Consider the following 19,288-nt stretch of genomic DNA (forward strand, 5'->3'; position numbering starts at 1 on the left):
ATTCACGATAAGGGGCAGGGGGCTGCAGCATGGGTTTGGGTTTCCAGGGGGTCTCATGTTCAAGTTGAGATTGGAAGGTTGGGGCTGCAGCCTGGGTCAGAGGCAGGAGGAGGTGCCAGTTCTAGCCCGGATTGGGGATGAGGTGCTACTGCCCGGGTAGAGGGTTCCTGGGGGTCTGCTGTTTGATCTGAAGTGGAGAGGTCAGATTGAGTATCAGTGTGTGGTCAATTGAGGGCTTGGGGTTCATCTCAGGAGGGTTCCAGCACTGGCTGGGGATCTATGGCAGGGGAGGGGGGTTCAGTCAGGCTTGTGGGCTAGGTCTGCCATCCAAGGTGGGGGGTTCTCCATTGTCCTGGTTGAGAGAACACAGGAGCTCTAGCTCAGTTTGGGGATCAGTGGGCTGCAGGATGACCAGAAGATCCCTGGGGGGTGTCTTAAGGTCACCCACTTAAGGTCAATGGGAGGGGTCTGTAGTCCTGTCAGCTGGGGAGGAGGATTGTGGCCAGGGTCAGAGGCCAGCAGATTTCTATAGTCTTGGGTAGGGGTGCTCTGGCTCATTTTGGAGCGTGATGGCTTACATCTTGGGCCTGGGGTTTTTGAGTTTGGGTCAGAAGGCTATGTCCTGGATCAGGGGGTTAGTGGGGTTTGCAGCTCATATTGGGGTGTGAGAGTCTGATGCCCAATGTGGCTCAATGGTAGGGAGTTTTTCTCCTGTTAGGCAGAGCTGTCCTGTTAGTGAGAAGAGCTGAGACCTTGGTCCAGGGCCAGTGAGGGTTTCTGCAGCTCTAGCTGAGGGAACATGGTGGGAGCCAGACTAGTTCCTGGGGGTCAGTTGGGAGGGGGTCACCTTGCCAGCGTAGTGGTGGATGACAAAGCCGGAGCTCCAGCTGTTGAAGTGCTCATGGGTGCCCACTGCCGCCTGCAGCTTCTGCAGCAGGGTCTGGTCAGCGCCGCCACCCGTGGCATGCATGGTGGCACACACATCATCCAGGACGCTCATGATACCTGGGGGGCTCTGCGGGTGGGGGAAGCGGGTGCCAGATCAGTGTCCCCCATCCTGTTCCCTGGAACAGGGAGGGAGTGGAGGAGATGGTGGGGTTTCCAAATACAAGAATAAAAGTGGGGTGGTGGTGGTGCGGGGACTGCTGTGGAAGCTCCTGGGGGGCAGGGTGAGGAACCCCATAAGGATCCATGCCTCTTACCTTTCCCAGGTTGGGATGTCCTGGTGGGGGTCCTATCAGGGTTAGCCCCTCTGCCCCTGAGTGGGCTGCCCTGGGGAAGGTTTGTTGAGTGAACGATACAAGCGGCGGGCAGAGTGAGTGGTTGAGGTGGCTGATGGGATATTACAGTGTGCTCCTTCTGCACCCCAGGAGGGGGCAGGAACAGAGAAAGGGCCCTAACCCTCTCCTCCTCTCCCAGGCCCTGCTCTGGGCCCAGCGAGACCCACAGAGCTGGCTCAGTCCTCACCAGCTTGTTTTCAATGAGGTCACAGACGATTTTGTTGTTGAAGTACTGGATGGGGGTCCAGCGGATGCCCTCCTGTACATACTCCTCCTGGGGGCAGCAAAGAGGACAGGAATGGGGTGGGTCTCTGTATGTTTCTAGAATGCATGCTTCTCAAGAGTGGTGAAGGAGGTGTGGAAGGTGTCTTCCCATATCTCCCCATTTCATCACTTAGGACTGTCTCCAGTAACAAAGCCTGTTGCCCTGTGTGGGGCATCCCGGAACTGTCGCCCCTGACATCCCTTGACACAGACAGACAGGAGCTGGTGGATAAATATCCTGGCTCCATCGATTCTGGGGTGGGTCACCTCTGAGTTCCGTGCTATGAAGTGTCCCCAGGGCTTAGCAGAAATTGGTCCCAATTGCTTGCCATGTAACCTACTCATTAATACACCCTATTCTGGATTTTTTTAAAAAAGTATTTGTTTTAGAAGAGAGAGAGAGAGTTCAAATGGGAAGGGGAGAAGGAGAGAGAATCGCAAGCAGACTTCTCACTGACCAGGGAGCCTGATGTGGGGCTTGATCCTAGGACCCTGAGATCATGACCTGAGCCAAAATCAAGAGTTGGACATGGGTGCCTGGGTGGCTCAGTTGGTTAAGTGTCTGCCTTCAGCTTAGGTCATGATCCCAGGGTCCTGGGATCGAGTCCCACATTGGGCTCCCTGCTCAGTGGGGAGCCTGCTTCTCCCTCTCCCTCTGTCCCTCCCCCTTGTTTTTGCACGCTCTCTCACTTTGTCAAATAAATAAATAAAATCTTTAAAAAAATCAAGAGTTGGACGCTTAACTGACTGAGCCACCCAGGCGCCCCCCACCCCTCTTTAAAAAAAATTGTCTCCCCCCTTCCTCACTCTTCTGATATTTGTCCTGAATCCTTGTCTCAGGCTCTGCTTCTGAGGGATGGGTAGGATGAAAACAGCCGGAATTTTTTGTTCATCTCTTGCACAGCAGTGTCCCCAGCACTGCAAACAGTGCCTGGCACACAGCAGGTGCTCATTGGAGGAATGAACAAGGAGGCTATGCCCCAGCCCTTGTAAAGCTTTAGAGGAAGGAGACCCCTTCCATAGGAGATTTCATGGTGGGGCCTGGACAGGTCAGCAAAGAGAGGTTTGGAATGGGTGGCTGGTTGTGCGTGTGGGGGTGTCTCCTGGTTGCTTAGCAACCATCATGGTCCTGCCCCCCACCCCCAGCGTCCTCTGGCTCCTGGCCACCTGGTTGCCCCTGCCCACCTGCTCAGCTTTCAGGGTGAGCTCGATGAAGATCTGCTGCAGCTTCTCGTTGACAAAGTTGATACAGAACTGCTCAAAACCGTTTTTCTGCCAAGGGAGGCAAAGGGTGCCACCATCAGTGGGGTGATGCCGGAAGCTCCTGGGGCCACTAGGCCACCCCAGGAGGCTGAGGGAGAGACCGGGGCGGGCTGGGGAGCAGTGGTTGTACCTGGAAGATCTCAAAGCCATAAATGTCAAGCACACCAATACTGTACTCCTCCTGGGGCTTCTGCATGGCGCGGTTGATGGCCTGCAACGTGGGTGGGTGGGGACAGCGGGTCAGGGCCAGCTTGCCACTCTCTTGGGGTGATTTAGCCCCAGTCACAGGCTACGTCCTCTCACGGCACTTTCTCTCCAGCCTTCTCCAGCTCTAGGCCCCCGCCCCCAGTTAAAACATCCGGGTTCCTACCTTGGAAGCTCACTTCCCTGTTAACCATTCTGAGCCTCTAGTTTCTCAACTTCAAAATGGGGGTAATAATGGCAGCTACTCTGTAGCGCCTCATTAAGGAGTTAAATCGACACATGTAACAGCACTTAGGACAGTCGCTGGTGTAGACTAGGTGTTACGTAAGGTTGACTATGACAGGATCGTCATCATCCTTGGCATGACACGTCCCGTTCCCTTCTGCTCCTGTCCACTGTCCTCCTGACAGCCCCCCTCGTGGCTCTCAAATGCACCCACATGTCTCCACCCGCACAGCCCCCAGGTCCAGGCCTGGATGGTTCCAGCAGCCGCCTCCCTCCTGCGCTCCATGCCACAGCCAGATGGAGCCTCTCCCTACATCTTCCATCTGATCACCTCCTGCCCCTGCGCGGTGCTCCCCATTGCCAGGAATTGGTGAGGTGACAGTCAAGCCTGCCTTCCCCACTTGGCAGTCTGAGCCCAAGGCGGTCTGGGGGCAGGGCCTCTCCCACGCCCTGGCCCCCCTCACCTCCACGAGAAAGTCAAAGAGACGGGCGTAGAGCCCCTTGGCCAGGGCATCGCGGGTGTAGGCCGCCTGTTCCACGTTGAGGGTCACATCGATGGACTCACTGCGTCCGCCCCAGCGACTGTCCATCTTGCGGCTGGTGAGCTTCTCCTGCAGCCGTGTGCTGTCGATGCCCAGCAGGTAGGCGGGGAAGGCCAGCACTGCCAGGGTGGGGGACACGGGGCAGCCACTTTGGCTCTTGGGCCTCCTCTGGGGTCCCCGTCTCTCCCCATTTTGCCCAGTGACACAGATACTGTCCTCGTGGGTCCTTACCCCCTGGGGGTGAACCAGGAGGAAGTGGTTCTCACACACAGACGTGCCCCCTGGCCCTCCCCAGCACCCACACTCACGGTCCACACTCTCCACCCGGGCGTAATTCCCATCTTCGCAGAAGCTGATGTTTCCCAAGTGCAGGATTCCCGCCACAAGCTGCAGGACCAGCTGCTGGACGTTGGGGGGGATCCCGATGACCTGCATGGCGTTCTGCAGGCACAACGGGACAGAACCTGTACCGCCAATCACCACCTCCACCCCGCCCTCCTGGGTTAGGCTTCTGGGGCCAGGGCACGGACACAGGGGTCAGGGCACCTGGATCCCTGTCCTGCCCATTTCCTCCACTTGCTGTGTGACCTTAGGCAAGTCCTTGCCCCTCTCTGGGCCTCGGTTTTCTAGACTGGTGGTCACCACTCACCAAAGTCTCGCTGAAGTCGCTCTGGTCATCCGTGCCATCCACCTTGTAGGTGTCCGATTGGAGGTAGTAATAGTAGTCGGGGGTCATGAGCCCCAGGTTCTGCCGCTGCTCCTGGGAGGCTCCTTCCAGCAGCTGGAGGACGAGCGATGCTCATGCATCTGACATGGACTGGTGCAGCCCTGTGACCCCCGCAGTCCTCACTGCCATGGGCTCCTGGACCCTGACCCTCCTGCTGTCTCCCCTCAGGCCCTCTCTCTGCCCCAGCCTCACGGCCCCTTTCCTTGCACCTGATAGTAGATGTGGAAGTTCCTCTCGTTTTCATTCTGCATGACCACTCGGGATTTCTCCAGCAGGAAGTTGGAGATCTTGCCCCCATCTGGCTCCCCGCCGCGGCTGAACTGGATCTCAAAGTACTTGCCCTGAAGCCGAGAGAGCCATGTTAGATGCCCAGGGTACCCCCTCCCTGGGGGGGTGCAGGTGGGGGACTGTCCCTCTCTTGCCCGTGTGACCTAACTTTTCTCTCTCCACCTCCCACTTAGGGACGTTCACTCTCTGCATCAGCTCTTTCCCTCCAGCATTTAAGCTGCTCCTCTAAGGACTCCAGCCCTCATCAGGGCATCCAGGCCTGTGCCTGGCACATAGAAGTACCCCATTTTATTGACCAGTTTCCCAGTCCTCCCACCACAACACAGAGGCCTCCATGTCTCTGCAGGCTGTTGCGGGTGTCAGGGATCCTGGGTGTCCCTGAGCCCAGAGTGAGGGCCCCACATGCCCCTTCCTTGGTCTCTGACAATGTCTGGTTCTACTTTGGCCAGAGGTTGGAGGGCAGAGAAGCCCCCTTACTTTTCCCTTCCAGGCAATGACGATACACATGACATCATCCCATTACACAGACATCTGTAATACAGGACATATACCTATTCTGTACAATAAAATAATAAAAAAATATAATTATGTTTTGGTAGTTCGTCCACGTTTTTGTGTGTATCAGTAGCTTGAAAACATATACTGCATGATTCCATTTATATAAGGTTCTAGAACAGCTGAAACTAATCTAAGGTGGGAAAAAATAAACCCAGAGGAAGGTTGCTTCTGGGGTGAGGTGGGAATAGAGATTGACCGTAAAGGTGAAAGGCAGGGGGAACTTTCTGGAGTGATGGTGATACTTTGCATGTTGATAGGGTTTTGGTTGCACAGATGCATGCATTTTTCCAAACTCGGTGAACAGTCCACTTTAGATTGATGTGTTTTCTATATGCAAATTTTACTTTAAAGGAAATGAAAGAAATAAAAAGAAATTTATATTGGATTATAATTAATGATCTGCATACTGAAGTGTTGGTGGAGCACAAAGTATGGTGTCTGCCGTCTACTCTCTAGTGTACCCCCCAAAATAAAAAGATGGAAAGGGGCACCTGGCTGGCTCAGTTGGTGGAGCATGTGACTCTTAATGTCAGAGTTGTGAGTTCAGGCCACACACTGGGTGTGGAGCTTACTTAGAAAAAAAATGAACAGATGGAGATTTGATAAAGCAAGTATAGCAAGATGTTAATGATAGAATCTAGGAGGTGGGCAGCAGGTGTTCATTATGCTAATCTCCCAATTTTTCTGTGTTAATTTTTTTATTTTTATTTATCTTATTTAAAAAATATTTTATTTATTGATTCACGAGAGACAGAGAGAGAGAGAGAGAGAGAGAGAGGCAGACACACACAGGCAGAGGGAGAAGCAGGCCCCATGCAGGGAGCTCGATGTGGGACTCGACCCGGGACTCCAGGATCACACCCTGGGCCGAAGGCAGGTGCCAAACCGCTAAGCCACCCAGAGATCTCTGTGTTAATTTTTTAAAAAAGTAAGCACCACGCCTACAGTGTGGAGCCCAATGCAGTACCAAACTCAGGACCCTGAAAGCAAGAGTTGGATGCTCAACTGACTGAGCCACCCAGGTACCCCATTAAAATTTTTAATAATAAAACATTGAGGAAAGTACTTAAAATATAATTACATGATAAATACGTTAGAAAATAAAAATATCATTAATAATATTTAGGGGAATAAAGACCTTACTACTGTATGGAATTTGTTAAATCATTTTCACGTGTAGGTGTTGTACTGGAGTTACTGAGGTCTGTGAGATGGATATTAACATCATCCCCATTTTATGGATGAGAGAACAGGAGCTTGGGATCCCTGGGTGGCGCAGCGGTTTGGCGCCTGCCTTTGGCCCAGGGCGCGATCCTGGAGACCCGGGATCGAATCCCACATTGGGCATCCCGGTGCATGGAGCCTGCTTCTCCCTTGGCCTGTGTCTCTGCCTCTCTCTCTCTCTCTCTCTCTCTCTCTCTCTCTGTGACTATCATAAATAAATAAAAATTGAAAAAAAATATTTAAAAAAAAAAAAGAGAGAACAGGAGCTTTAGGAGGCTTAAGCTGCTGAAACATTTTTTTTTTTTTTTTTGGCCAAGCCGCAAATCTAAATAGTGTCAGAATCAGACCATAAATCCAGACCTGTGGATCTAGTCTGTCTTCCATTTGGTTCAGCACTAACACCCGACACAAAGAAGGAGCCCGAGAACAATTTGTTGAAAGAAAGAATGAATGAGAGAATAAATTGGGAACTGAGCTGTGAATAGGAAAGGATGTAGCATGATCGCAGCCAGGGAAATATTTAAGAATGTTAACAACAGGCCAGTCAAGGCTTCTATACCGTTCGGCTAGTCAGGGAGTCTTTTTAAGACGGACCATAAGCAGGAAGTGAGTCTCCCATAAGCAGGAAGTGAGTCTCCCATTGAGGAGCAGCTAGTTTCTCTGTTAGTGGGAACACAGGTGTGCATGCCTGTCAGTATGGAGGGAGTAGTTACTCCAAAGGGGGGGCTGCAGACTCACAAAGCGGCTGGAATTGTTGTTGCGCACGGTCTTGGCATTGCCGAAGGCCTCTAGCAGTGGGTTTGATTGCAGGATGATATCCTTCACGTGCTGGGGGCAGAGGCAGGTGGAGGTGGCAAGAGGTCAGGACGAGGTAGGTGATCGTGGGGGTTAACTACTGTGCAGCTGGGGGGGGGGACCCAACCTGTCCTTCTGTTCTCCCCTCACCTGGACTTTCTCGCCTCCACCAGACACCTTGGAGATGTAGCCCATGATGTATTTGGCTGCCACTGTCTTCCCAGCTCCACTCTCTCCACTGGGGGTGGGTGAAGGAGAGAATGATCAGCAGCCAGTAGGGAGGGGGGTGTTGGGAGGGGTAAATACCTTTTCTAGTGCCTGATCATTCATTCATTCATTCATTCATTCATTCATTCATTCATTCATTTATTCTCTAGTGTGTGCCAGGCACCATACCAGCCTCTGGGGAGACAGTAGCGAACAAGACAAAAATCCCTGCCGTCTCAGAGCTGGTATTTAGAATGGACAGATGGACAGTTACAGAATGAATAAATAAACGTATCATGGGCCATGTGGTGACAAGGAAAGTAAAGCAGGGCCAAGGGCAGAGAGGGACAGTAAGGTTCTGTGCAGCTCAGGAGTTCTGAGCGAGCCTCCCTAGGGCGGTGAGGCTGTCCTGGGGGCCTGGGCAGGAGCGTGTGGGGCCCCCCCACTCTGTACCTGATGATGACACACTGGTTCTCACAGTCGATGAGCATGTTCCGGTACATGTTGTCTGTGAGGGCGTAGATGTGTGGGGGATTCTCGTACTGGGCCTGGGGAGAAGATCAGTCTCAGCCCAGGGCCAGGGGCTGGGGGTCCTGGGGGTCCTGGGGCTATGCCTCCCACTTGGCCCCAGGCTCACCGCGCCCTGGTAGAGGTCGATCTCCCGGTCAGTGAAGTAAGGCATCTGCTTGAAGGGGTTTACGGAGATGAGCACAGAGCCGATGTAGGTCTGGGGTGCGGTTAAGGGCTTTGCGGTGTTCTGGCTTTTGTTCCTTATGGGCCCCTGTCTCCTAATCCTAATGCCCCGGGGGCCTCTGGGGCCCCGTTGCTCAGGTGGAGATGCTCGGATGTGCTCTGGGTCACTTAGGGAAGAAACAGGGCTGGGTCTCAGAAGGAGAGATGAAAGGCACTGTGGCTGAGCAGCCCAGGCCTGAGGGAGTAGTGAGGACGACAGCCGTCCCCAAGCAGAGCCCTGCTGTCACTGCATCTCCGCCCCCCCCCGCCCCCGTGCTCTCACTGCTCATCCCTCCCTCTGTTCATTTGCTCAGGCCTCTGTGTGTCCCTTCTGTGCTGCAGTCCCGCTGCCACACTTCCCTGCGGTCATCCACCTGCCGTCCCTCCACCCACTGGTCAGTCACCCTCCTGTCCCTGTCCCCATCATCTGCCTGTCCCTGCCCACGGCCCGGGGTACAAAGATATAGTCGTCCATGAAGCGCTTGCGGAGGTTGCCCACGATGGCGTCCTCGGTGATCTGGGGCAGCAGCACCATGTCGTCCACGCCGCTCTGCTTCACGTTGTGGCTCTGCCAGTGGAAGCGCTCCTTGCTGCCCTGCGTGGGGAGGGGGGTGGCCAGATGGGAGTGAGCCCCCGCAGGGGGCAGGGCGGCGGGGTGGTGGTGGTGGTGGTGGTGGTGGTGGTGGTGGCGCTGATGCCTCACCTCCTTCTGGTTCTGCCTCCCCTGGGCCACCTGCCGGCCTCCTGCCCCAATCTGGGGACACCAGGGGAGGTGGGCGAGGTTGAGTCCAGGCTCCCCACCTCAAAGAGGGGGGCTCTGTCCTCCCATCCCTCCACTCTGCGTCCCACTGTCATGGAGGAGACGGTGATGCCAGGCCCTTGGGGGAGGGTGGCAGGGTGTGCTTGGGGGGGCTGTGGGAGGGGGACGGAGTTGGCGGGTGACTTGTTGGGGGGATTGACTCACCCTCCTTCTCACTTCTCCTTCAGACTCCCTCCGCCCACTTCCTCAGCTGGCTCTCCCTGCCCAGGCCCGGGCTGAGCCCCCGACTTCTCTGTGGCGTTTGACCTGCCGCCCAGCCTTCCACCTCTAGATGGCCTCCTTCCTCCTCTCCTCTCTCGTGGTCACACATCCTAGCAGATCTGTCTGTGACCTCTGTCCTCTGTGCCCCCACAGCTTTGCCTTCTCATTTCCTCCCTTTTTTTTTTTGTCGTTGTTCTTGTTCTTGTTTTGTTTTGTTTTAAATCAGGGGAGACTTTCCTTAAGCCCCAGGGAGGAGACTCAGACACCAGCTCCCCCCAAGACCCCTCCTCCAGGAAGCCTGCCTGGAATGTTTTCCCTCTTCAGCCTGCCGAGCTCATCCAGTGCCTTGGACACTGACGCATCCTGGCTCAGATGCACTCTGATCGGCACACCCCTGCCGTGGAGGAGTCCGGCAGACAGGTGGGTGTCAGCGGCCTGGAGCTGCCCTCGCAGGCGTGCTCATGCCTGGACAGGATGTCCCCCCTCGGGGAAGCCCCTCATTCTCAACCCGGGAGCTCTTGGAGGGCGGGGCCTGGCTCTCAGTGCTTTCTCAGCTCTAGAAGGGATGACCTGAAGGATGAACGAGGAGTTAGGGCAAAGAAAGCAGCCCCAGCTTCAGAGGAAAACCCTTAGAGTGAAGGATGCTGGGAATCAAAGTCGAGTCTTCAAGGATGACCAGTGTTTGTCACACCGATTCCAGGGAAGGGAGATGGTGGGCCGGGCAGAGAGGATACGGGCAGGGGTGAAGCAGGAGGGGCAGTGTAGGGCAGAGGTGGGGGAGAGGCCAGTCTCTCGTGGGGACCCTGGGGGATTCCTGAGCAGGGGAGGTGCACGTTCAGATTCTGGACACCCTGACAGCCGGGGCAGGGCCACTGAGGATTGCCCACAGGTTTTGGTGTGGGGGTAGATCTGGGTTCTAATCCAGGTGATCCGACGCTGCTCTGAGCCTCAGTGGCCTCGTCTGTAAAATGGGAGAAGCAGCCTCACTTCCCAGGGTTCACGCGATGGAGTAACTGCTCTGGGGGTGCAAAATCCAAACCAGGGTGAGGGGCAGGCGCTCCTCTCCGGCCCAGGGAGTTGTGAGGATGGGCCCAGGGCACCCAGCCCTTAGGTCGTGCTTGATGCGGGGAGGCCAGGGGTGAAGTCCTCACAGCAGCTTGGGGTGGGGGTGGGGTCTAGGGATGGAAACTGAGGCTTGAGAGGTATTTGACACTTGACTACGGACACAGCTAAATTGTTTCCAAGGGTGTGGGATTCGAGTCTGGATCTGTCTGACAGCAAAGGCCGGGCTCTTGCGTGTACACCCACAAGCGGCCCGGGCCCCACGGGTGTGTTTGGGCTGGACTTTGGCCAGGAGCTGCGAGGAAAGGTGCCCCAGGCAGTGTGGACCTTGCCCAGCAAAGGTGCCGAAGCAGGAGCCGAGAGCAGAGGAGGGAACGTATGCCGGGGGCGAGGGCTCGGACCCCAGCTGCTTCCGGCCTGAGCAAGTCAGAGTTTCTCGTAGGGTCTCCTCGCTCTGGGGCTGAGAAGCCGTCTGTGGGGTCCCGTCACTCTCCCATCCATAAAATATTCTGAGGCACCTACCATGTGGTGGGACCCCCGGCACCCCCCGTCCGCCACCGCAGGGAAAACCTCTCAGTCCCTACCCTGGGCACCTCCGAGCTTTGCTGATGCTCAGACCTCCGCTCAGAACACCCTTCCTGCCTGGGCCGTGCCAGTCCGGCCTTCGCATTCGGCTCAGGTGTCACCTCCTGTGAGAAGCCTTCCCCGCCCCAGGCCAGCTGGATCCCTGCAGCCCCCGGGGCCTCCTCACTGCGGCCCTGCGCACATCCTGGACATCGTGCACGCGGGCTGCGCCTTCTGCTGTGCAAGCCCCAGGGATGGGGGGCTTGGGCGATGCCAGGTGGCACGTGGTCTCAGGGCTCGTTTGAATGAACCAGTGGGAGAGTGGGAGAGCGGGCAAAAGAATGGAGGGGAGGTCAACCAGGGGCCAGGTCCCGAAGGGCCTTGAATGCCGAGCAAGGGAACTCAGGCTCGATTGTCAGCAGCTTGGAGAGTTCTCAGCCGGGCCCGTACTGCTCCTGGGGACACTTTAAGAATTGTGGGAGCAGGGCAGCCCGGGTGGCTCAGCGGTTTAGCGCTGCCTTCGGCCCAGGGCATGATCCTGGGGACCTGGGATCGAGTCCTGCGTCAGGCTCCCTGCATGGAGCCTGCTTCTCCCTCTGCCTGTGTCTCAGCCTCTCTCTCTCTGTCTCTCTCTCTGTGTGTGTGTCTCTCATGAATAAATAAATAAAATCTTAAAGAAAAAAAAGAATTGTGGGAGCATTTTGGAGGAGGCTGGCATTTTAAGCGGGCTGCGGATGCCAAATCGTCATCCCGACCGCAGCTCCCCCTCCATCCCAGCAGATGCTCGTTTAAGTGACAAAAGTGTTTGTAATCACTGGAACCTAGAATCAACTTCTGTTTTTTGTCCACACAGAAAAATCGATGTTTGCTTTGCATGGCCGACTCCCACCACATGTTCCAGGCTACCCTGTATCAAGGGAGATGCTGGTTTTATTCAGATTTCCCCAAGATTTGATCAGCATTTCAGAAGCCCACGCTGCTCACGCTGTCAGCGAGAGGTACACCTGTCCCGGTGTGAGCACCTGGGGGCTCCAGGGGGAGTTCGTGGGCCACTGGCCGGAGCACTTTCATCTTTCTGTGCATATTTTATTCCAAGTGGCTTTCTCTTCCGTATCACAGGAGGCCACATGAATTATTTTTGAATTTTGAAATTATTTTGGGAGGCTATGCGTTGTTTCACTGTCTGTGAATTGCAATTTGGGGATTCAAGGGGCCGGCCAAGGGGTCTGTTATAGGAAGGGGGTGCTGGGTGCGAAGAACCCCTGGGGTGCGGGTGGGGGAGGATGGTTGGGAGGACAAAGCTGCGGGAGCCACATCGTGCAGAGGTTGGAGAGGACGCCTGTGGTAGAGGCTGAGCAGGGAGTCAGCTGGGAGGTTGGAGGCAGGTGGGACCGTGAAACCCGGAGATGACAAGGCCGGGTTGGCAGAAGCAAGGAGCTGTGGGTCGGTCCCCCGAGCTACCGAAGTGTGTCCAGCTCGCCGGAGGCTCAGAGGGGCCCCCATGGAAGGCACTGGCGACCTCATTCAGAAGTCAGATTGGGAGATCAGGAGGTGTAGACAGATGGGGAGTGAGGATGGCTTTCAGACCACCTGGCTGAGAAGGGGAAGAGGGAAAGATGCTGTGGGGAGACGAGGGGTCAGGGAGCAGGCTTCCTGTGTTCAGGATGGGGAGACCAGAGTGTGTTGGGGAGAAGAGAGGATGAAATCTGGGAGCAAAGGGGTATCATTCATGGACTGGTGTTGTAGGTGGTGGCGGGGCAGGGGGAGGCTCTGCTCTTGCTCTGAGCCAAAGGTCAGTGGGGAAGTGGGTGGGTGGGGGGACAGGGAGGCTTATGGGGGTGACAGGAAGTGGATCCTCCCTCTGAAGACCTCTGAGGGGTGGGGCCTCAGGTGTTAACTATGGTAACCAACTGCAATCATAACAATAGTTAGCACCCCACTGGCACTTACCCATGCCACGCTGCGGTCTAGGCTTCTTCCGAGAATGACCTTACCAAACATACTGAGACCAGTACTATGACTAGGTCCACTTTGTGGAAGAGAAAACTATAGCACAGAGAAGTTAGCTGTCTTCCCCAAGGTCACACAGCACGAAAGGAGGATCTGGGAGACAGGACGGTAGAGACTGTCGCCCTCTGCCTGGTCCGGGTCAGAGGTGGCTGGGCTTGGGTTCAGAGCAGAGGAAGATGGGGCAGGGACAAGACTGGATCTGTCCAGAGTTTTCCCAGTGGGTCGACTTGGACTCTACGCTCCTGGGCCCCTCAAGCTCGGCCGAGGCTCAAGGCCACTTCCTTTCTGTGAGGTCAGAGGCCCTGATGCTGGCTGTGTCTGGCTGGTCTCTTGGCCCCAAGGACTTGGTTCCTCTTCTTGTCTGTTCCTTCTCCCCAGCCAGCTGAGTGGCCTTCTGTCTCTTGCAGCCTGAGCCATTCTCTCTCTCCATGTCCTGCCCCTGGGCATTGGAACCTCCAGATCCACTCCTAGCCCCCTGTGAGGCCAAAAACCATGGGTTGTTTGCAGTAGAGGGAGAGGTTTTGCTCAAGTGAGTACAGTGCGTGAAAAGACAGTCAAGAGTTTTGGCTTGGGACCGGTTGGGTGTGAGGCCTGGCTTGATAGTTAACTGACTGTGTGACCCCGGGGAGGCCACTTGACTTCTCCAAGCCTCCGTTTTCCCATCTGTAAAATGGATTCCATAATAATTCCCCTCCCTCGGTTCTGAGAGCCAGTGCAGAGGAGGGGTGTGCTGGATGCCCCAGGAAAAGGCAGCTGGTGACCCCAAGAGCATTTAGTGGAAGTGAACAGCCTGTGACGGAGGATGTAGGAGCTGGTGGATAGAAGCTTGTTGAGAGAGCGAAGGAATGAACGAAGTACAGTCGGGATGAGGCTGCCTCCGGCTCTGTGTCATGAGTACCCACCTCTCTCTGGCTCCCAAGTCCCCATAGATCAAGTTGAAATTGAGTTTCTAAGTCTCTTCCTTGGGGGTGGGGGGTGGGTGCAATGAAGATGTTGTGGTCACAGTTGACCACAAGTCAAGTATGACTCAACCTGATGGGGCTCTTGTGAAAGAGTCAGGGCTGGGGTAGGATGGGAGGGAGATTCTAAGTTTGACTCCTTCAGAGAGACGCCCCCCCACCCCCGGTCTAAGGCAGAGGGCATGGGGAGCGGGGCTTCCAGTTTCTCTGGAGTGGAAATCCCACGTCCAAATGAGGCTGGAGGGATGGGCAGCCTGGGGCATGGGGGTCAGCACCCCTAAGTCCCCCACAGCCCCTCATCTTGTAGGGAGGAGCAGGAGATGGCAGGTCAAGGTGACTTCAGGAGTCACTGACTCCTGAAACAAAGGACTCTGCCACTTTTGGGTGGTACAGCAGCTCACCTAGACCCCCCTGGGAGGGAAGGGTATTTCCTCATCTGGAAATAGTGATGGCTATTTCCTCATCTGGCAAATGGGAACACGGAGCGCCATAGACCTCATGGGGCGGATTCAATGAGGTCAGGCTGGGGAGGTGGGAGCACCAGCCGCGCTCACCGAGCGCCCTCCGCTGCCTCCAGCTGCGGGTCCACGGGCGGGCGCAGGCCGCGAGGCCGGGAGGGAGGGCTGGACGAAGGGGCTTTTGCAATTTGCCCCAACTGCTCTGGCCTCCCTCTCCTGGGTGCTGATGAGAAGAGCCTCAGACTGGAGGGAACAACGAAACAGCCACTTCCTTCCTCGTTGGGGTCCTTCGAGCTGTGGTCGCCAGCCAGCAGGGAGATGTGAAGCTACCGAGGCAGCAGCTGCTGGGTGGCCCCCAGCCCCTGCCCCCGCCCCGGGTCCCTGGTGTGTCCCCGGTCCTGTCCTCCCCCAACTCAGTGGGGTTTTGGGGCCACACCCTGCGTGCCTGCCTGTGCAAAGGCATTCTCGCCTTCAAAGGTTCTTGAGGTCCCCCTCCTTCGGGTGGGGAGCGCTCTCGGTTTCCTTTCAGCCTAACTGGAGGGGACAGGTGGGGACATTGGTCCTTCTAGAGTCCTCCGTCCTAACTCTTTTGGCCCCAGGCCTTCTCTGTCCCTCCCCACGGCTGGCGCCTGTGGACCAAGCAGCCACATCACTGGTCTCCCGGCCAGATGTCTGTACTTTACCGATCCCTATTTCCCTTGCTCCACCACCATCCCCAGCTGGGGACAACCGGCTGCTGCCCTCACCCGGCTTACGGTCAGAGTCACACAAAAACTGCTGCCAACCTCAGTCCCGGCACCAGCAGTCAGCATCAAACAGAAAATATGACGAGGTCTGCCACCAATTTCCCCAGCATCACCCACGGCCGCGACAGCCGCCCTCGCCATCAACAGCCACACCTGACCAACTACGGTGGAGGCAGCAGCCACGGCAACACCAACGCGGCCCGAGAGACTGTCCCCGACAACCAACCATGGACGAGCAACGGCCAAAGAATGCCACCATCACCACCCAGCTCTAAATGACAGTGACCATTGGGGCATCTGGGTGGCTCTGCGGTTGAGCGTCTGCCTTCGGCCCAGGGTGTAACCCCAGGGTCCCGGGATCGAGTCCGGCATCGGGCTCCCCGCCGGGAGCCTGCTTCTCCCTCTGCCTGTGTCTCTGCCTCTCTCTGTGTGTCTCTCATGAATAAATAAACAAAATCTTAAAAAACAATGACAGTGATCATCAACTGCCATCATTCCACCGACCAGCCCTGACGACCACCTGCCACCCGCCACAAACATCCAACTAGCTGCTTCCACCACCAACACCCCCACGAGGCTCACAGTCACCACCAACTCGTGACAATGGACAGCGGGGACCACCAGCACCACCAGTGGCACCAACAACCCAACAATCATGGTCCGACAGCGACTGGGAATGAGTCACCTCCACCCACCGGCACCACTGGCTCCAGCAATGAATGAGCAGCACCCACAGCGATGGTTACTGTGCAGAGCGCATGGCAGGTGCCCCGTAAAGCACTTGGTGAACGTTGTTTCACTGAATCTTTCCACCCTCTTCCTGACACTTGTCATCATCCCTCCAGGAGGCCATCAGCACCCCTCGTGTTAGCCTTGTGGATGGGGTCTGCTCTTTTTTCCCTCTCCCGTGGTCCCCCTGGGGGAGTCTCCCCTCCCACACCCTTTGGGCCAAGCAAACCATTGACTAAGCATTTCATATGGCTTCCTTGGGAGGGGTGGGTGGCTTTTCTCTCAAGTAGCAAATCATTTCCTGTGTTCTTTTGATCAAAGTCTGCCCATCTGAGCTCCTGGGCCCTCCTGGCTTGGCTCCTTCTTCGAAGAATTTCCATCCCCAGCCCAGAGCGCTAGCTGATGGTTTGGTGGGTGAGTTGCCCAGGTTAGCATCGGCTTTCTGGAATAAGGAGAGGTTGTCTCTCAGACTAAAACCAATGCCTGCCCCTTGGTCTACCACCGTGTCGCCACCTCGGTCAGCTGCCTGCTGCAACTGCCTGGAACACTGCAGTTGTCACCGCTGGCAATGGGACTGTCCCAGCCACATGGTCTCATTGACAGAATGACAAAAAATGAAAGCTGAAGTGGCTTGCAGATGCCTGGAGCGTGGGGGCAAGTTTTCTAGCCAGCCCGGGGGCTCTCTCTTGACGCGTGTGTTGTGCTGTTGCTGCGTCTAGCCCATGACAGTGACAGTCTCCTCAACCCTGTCACCGTGGCCATCATCAATCTCAACCTCAGCAGGTGCTGACACCTCTGGCTGGGGTGTATCCCCTGCCGTACTTGGTCGGAAGGGTCCGTGTGGTGGCGTGGACGTGCCGGGTCTCACTGTCTCCTGCTTCTGTGAGTGCTGAAACCGGACCACCCCGTCACTCACACAGGCACACCCCTGCAGCCCATCGCCCATTTGACACGCTTCTGCTCCCAGCTGTGGACTCGGAGTGGCGGAACCCACGGACCCTCTGAAGTCCTGAGAGTTTCCCTGAATGCCTTCTACGGCTCAGCTGACTTCCAAATATGACATATGTGGGAACTGAGGCCCAGAGAGGGGAAGTGACTTGCCCAAGGCCACACGGGAAGGTGAGGGACCCAGCTGGGCTGGAAACCCATTCCCCAAGCCCCGGGTAAGGGGTCTGTCCTTGTCCCTGTGGGTACTGTGTGATCCTGCAAGGCCACCCTCTGCCCCCCAGTAACAGCTCCATCCTTGATTCCCCATCACCGTCCTGGCATCCTGGCACCACCCCATGTGAGCTTGGTCCCTGGTGAAGGATGCTGGCGGCACCTGTGCTGCAGCGAGGGAACCCTCCCAAAGTGTCCACTGTGCCCCTCCCCACGGCTCCCCACCTTCTGATGGTGGTGTCCAGGGCATCTCCACCTGGCTGGTGCCCCCCTCTCCCCTGCCCGCCCTTGAAGGACTTACCATGGTGGTTGTGTCAGGCCCCTGGGGGAGCGCCCGGATGGGTCGTGGTGGCAGGGGTATAGGCTCAGGCTCTTCTGGGGGGTGGCTCGGGCATGGCCCTGCTCCTGCTCCTGCTCCTGCACCAGACTCCCAGGCCTAGTTCCTCTTACAACAGCCCCCCCCACTACTTCCTTTAGGGGAGGGGCCAGTGCTACAGGGGTGGGGGGAAGCCGGGCCAGGGGCGGGGAGAGAGCTCCAGCAGCTGTGGCAGGGGAGGGCACTGGCTCGTTGGGGCTCTGAGCCTGAGGGGAGAGGTCCCTGATGGCTGGCAGCCGCCACCAGACCCCAGGAGGGCCCTTCCTCCAACTCCTCAGCCAGGTGCTGCAGCAAACAGCGTGCAGGTCAGCTGGCTGCAGAACTGTCTGCTCTTCCAGAGCGGCCTCAGGCAGCTCTTGGGCTGCTCGGGTCTCTTCAAAACCACTTCAGATGTGTCTGTGTAGGCGTCCCTGAGCAAACCCCCTCTGCCAGAGCCTCTGCTGGTCTTCCTTCCAGAAAGGCCAGTGGGGAGCCACCCGTGTCTGTGTCGGGGGAGGACCCCATGAGTGGAGGTTACCAGGAACCAGGGGCAGCTGTTAGGTCTCAGACTTTGGATGTCAGCTCTGGATTTTAAAAGAATTTTTAAAAAGATTTTATTTATTGGGACGCCTGGGTGGCTCAGCGGTTGAGCATCTGCCTTTGGCTCAGGGTGTGATCTAGGTCCAGGGATCCTGCAGGGGGGTCCCTGTGGGGAGCCTGCTTCTCCCTCTGTGTCTCAGGATCCCAGGATCACGGCCTGAGCCCAAGGCAGACGCTCAACCGCTGAGCCACCCAGGCGTCCCCAGCTCTGGATTTAATACCCCCCAGCTCTGCTACTTCCAGGGCCCCCCTACTTTCTTACAAAATGGGGGCGCGGGCCCTCGCCTCTGGGCCTGGCACACAGAGGGGTCATCAAGTGTTGGCCCACGCCCTGACCCTGGGAGACCCGCCGGCCTCGTCCCGCTCCCCTCTGGACACTAGGAGCCGGGAGTTCGGAGGGGTCCTCAGCTCCGAGCCACCCACCCGGCGGGGAGGAGGCCGAGCACCCGGTATCCCTGCGCTCCGCCCGGCACCCAGCACCCTGCCTAGGAGAGGGCGAGGCGCGCGCCCCCTAGTGGCCACATCGGGGCAGGGGCGCGTTTCTCCCGGAATCTCGGGCAGGGCGCCGGGCTGGGCCCCGGGCAGGTTGTCGGGCAGCCTCACCAATGCCTCCAGCGCCCGCGGGCGGGTAGGCAGGAGGCCCTTCCCCTTGTTGGCTTCAGAGGGCGCCTCCCACGGAGGTGACGCTTGCGCGGAGGCCACACGGCGAGTTGGAGCTGACCAGGTGAAAAAGGAGAGGGGAGGGCACACCTGCGGGGGGAAGCAGCTCTAGCAGCCGGCACCCCTCCTCCGGGATCCAGCAGAAGATGGTGGGAGATTGTGGAACTTCCGGGAGCCCCGAGGCCTGTGTGGCAGGAGCGTGCCGAGTGCCTGGGTGTGTGGTGGCCGGGATGGCAGGTGCCGTGATGGTAGGTGCCGAGTGGCAGGTGCCGGGATGGCGGGTGCTGGGATGGCAGGTGCAGGGATGGCAGGTGCTGAGATGGCAGGTGCCCAGATGGTAGGTGCGGGGATGGCGGGTGCCGGGATGGCGGGTGCCGGGATGGCAAGTGCCAGGATGGCGGGTGCCGGGATGGCAGGTGCAGGGATGGCAGGTGCCGGAATGGCAGGTGCGAGGATGACGGGTGCTGGGATGGCAGGTGCCAGGATGGCGGGTGTGGGGATGGTGGGTGCCGGGATGGCAGGTGCGGGGATGGCAGGTGCCGGAATGGCAGGTGCGAGGATGGCGGGTGCTGGGATGGCAAGTGCCGGGATGGCAGGTGCCAGGATGGCGGGTGTGGGGATGGTGGGTGCTGGGATGGCAGGTGCTGAGCGGCAGAT

At 57.3% G+C, this 19,288-nt stretch overlaps 1 protein-coding gene and 2 long non-coding RNA genes across 5 annotated transcripts in view; 2 read left to right on the forward strand and 1 right to left on the reverse strand.

The window, feature by feature from the left end:
* Window positions 1–15,598, forward strand: part of LOC140610955 (uncharacterized) — a 29,562-nt gene extending 13,964 nt beyond the window's left edge. Inside the window, exons 4-5 of one of the 3 annotated variants that reach the window (XR_012012379.1) lie at window positions 9,557–9,750; window positions 15,237–15,598. This is a non-coding gene — a long non-coding RNA (uncharacterized lncRNA). Of the gene's footprint in view, window positions 1–3,468; window positions 5,367–9,556; window positions 9,751–11,809; window positions 12,152–15,236 lie in introns of those variants that run through there. The other 2 variants (XR_012012380.1, XR_012012381.1) reach the window with 2 other exon arrangements.
* Window positions 1–17,451, reverse strand: part of MYO1F (myosin IF) — a 34,073-nt gene extending 16,622 nt beyond the window's left edge. Inside the window, exons 1-14 of the mRNA XM_072787521.1 lie at window positions 17,318–17,451; window positions 8,767–8,904; window positions 8,215–8,304; window positions 8,031–8,125; window positions 7,521–7,608; window positions 7,314–7,403; window positions 4,715–4,846; window positions 4,428–4,559; window positions 4,087–4,219; window positions 3,701–3,897; window positions 2,938–3,018; window positions 2,730–2,816; window positions 1,468–1,554; window positions 848–1,015 (exon numbers count right to left, since the gene is read on the reverse strand). Coding sequence (XP_072643622.1) covers window positions 848–1,015; window positions 1,468–1,554; window positions 2,730–2,816; window positions 2,938–3,018; window positions 3,701–3,897; window positions 4,087–4,219; window positions 4,428–4,559; window positions 4,715–4,846; window positions 7,314–7,403; window positions 7,521–7,608; window positions 8,031–8,125; window positions 8,215–8,304; window positions 8,767–8,904; window positions 17,318–17,320 — 1,521 coding nt within the window. The 5' untranslated portion in view covers window positions 17,321–17,451. The remainder of the gene's footprint in view (window positions 1–847; window positions 1,016–1,467; window positions 1,555–2,729; window positions 2,817–2,937; window positions 3,019–3,700; window positions 3,898–4,086; window positions 4,220–4,427; window positions 4,560–4,714; window positions 4,847–7,313; window positions 7,404–7,520; window positions 7,609–8,030; window positions 8,126–8,214; window positions 8,305–8,766; window positions 8,905–17,317) is intronic.
* LOC140610956 (uncharacterized) lies at window positions 6,876–9,538 on the forward strand. The gene is made up of 3 exons (XR_012012382.1): window positions 6,876–7,446; window positions 8,624–8,704; window positions 9,297–9,538. It is a non-coding gene; the product is annotated as an uncharacterized lncRNA (long non-coding RNA).
* Window positions 17,452–19,288: the final 1,837 nt, after the last annotated feature.

The sequence above is a fragment of the Canis lupus genome, chromosome 19 (assembly GCF_048164855.1).
Source record: "Canis lupus baileyi chromosome 19, mCanLup2.hap1, whole genome shotgun sequence".
Classification (NCBI taxonomy): domain Eukaryota; kingdom Metazoa; phylum Chordata; class Mammalia; order Carnivora; family Canidae; genus Canis; species Canis lupus.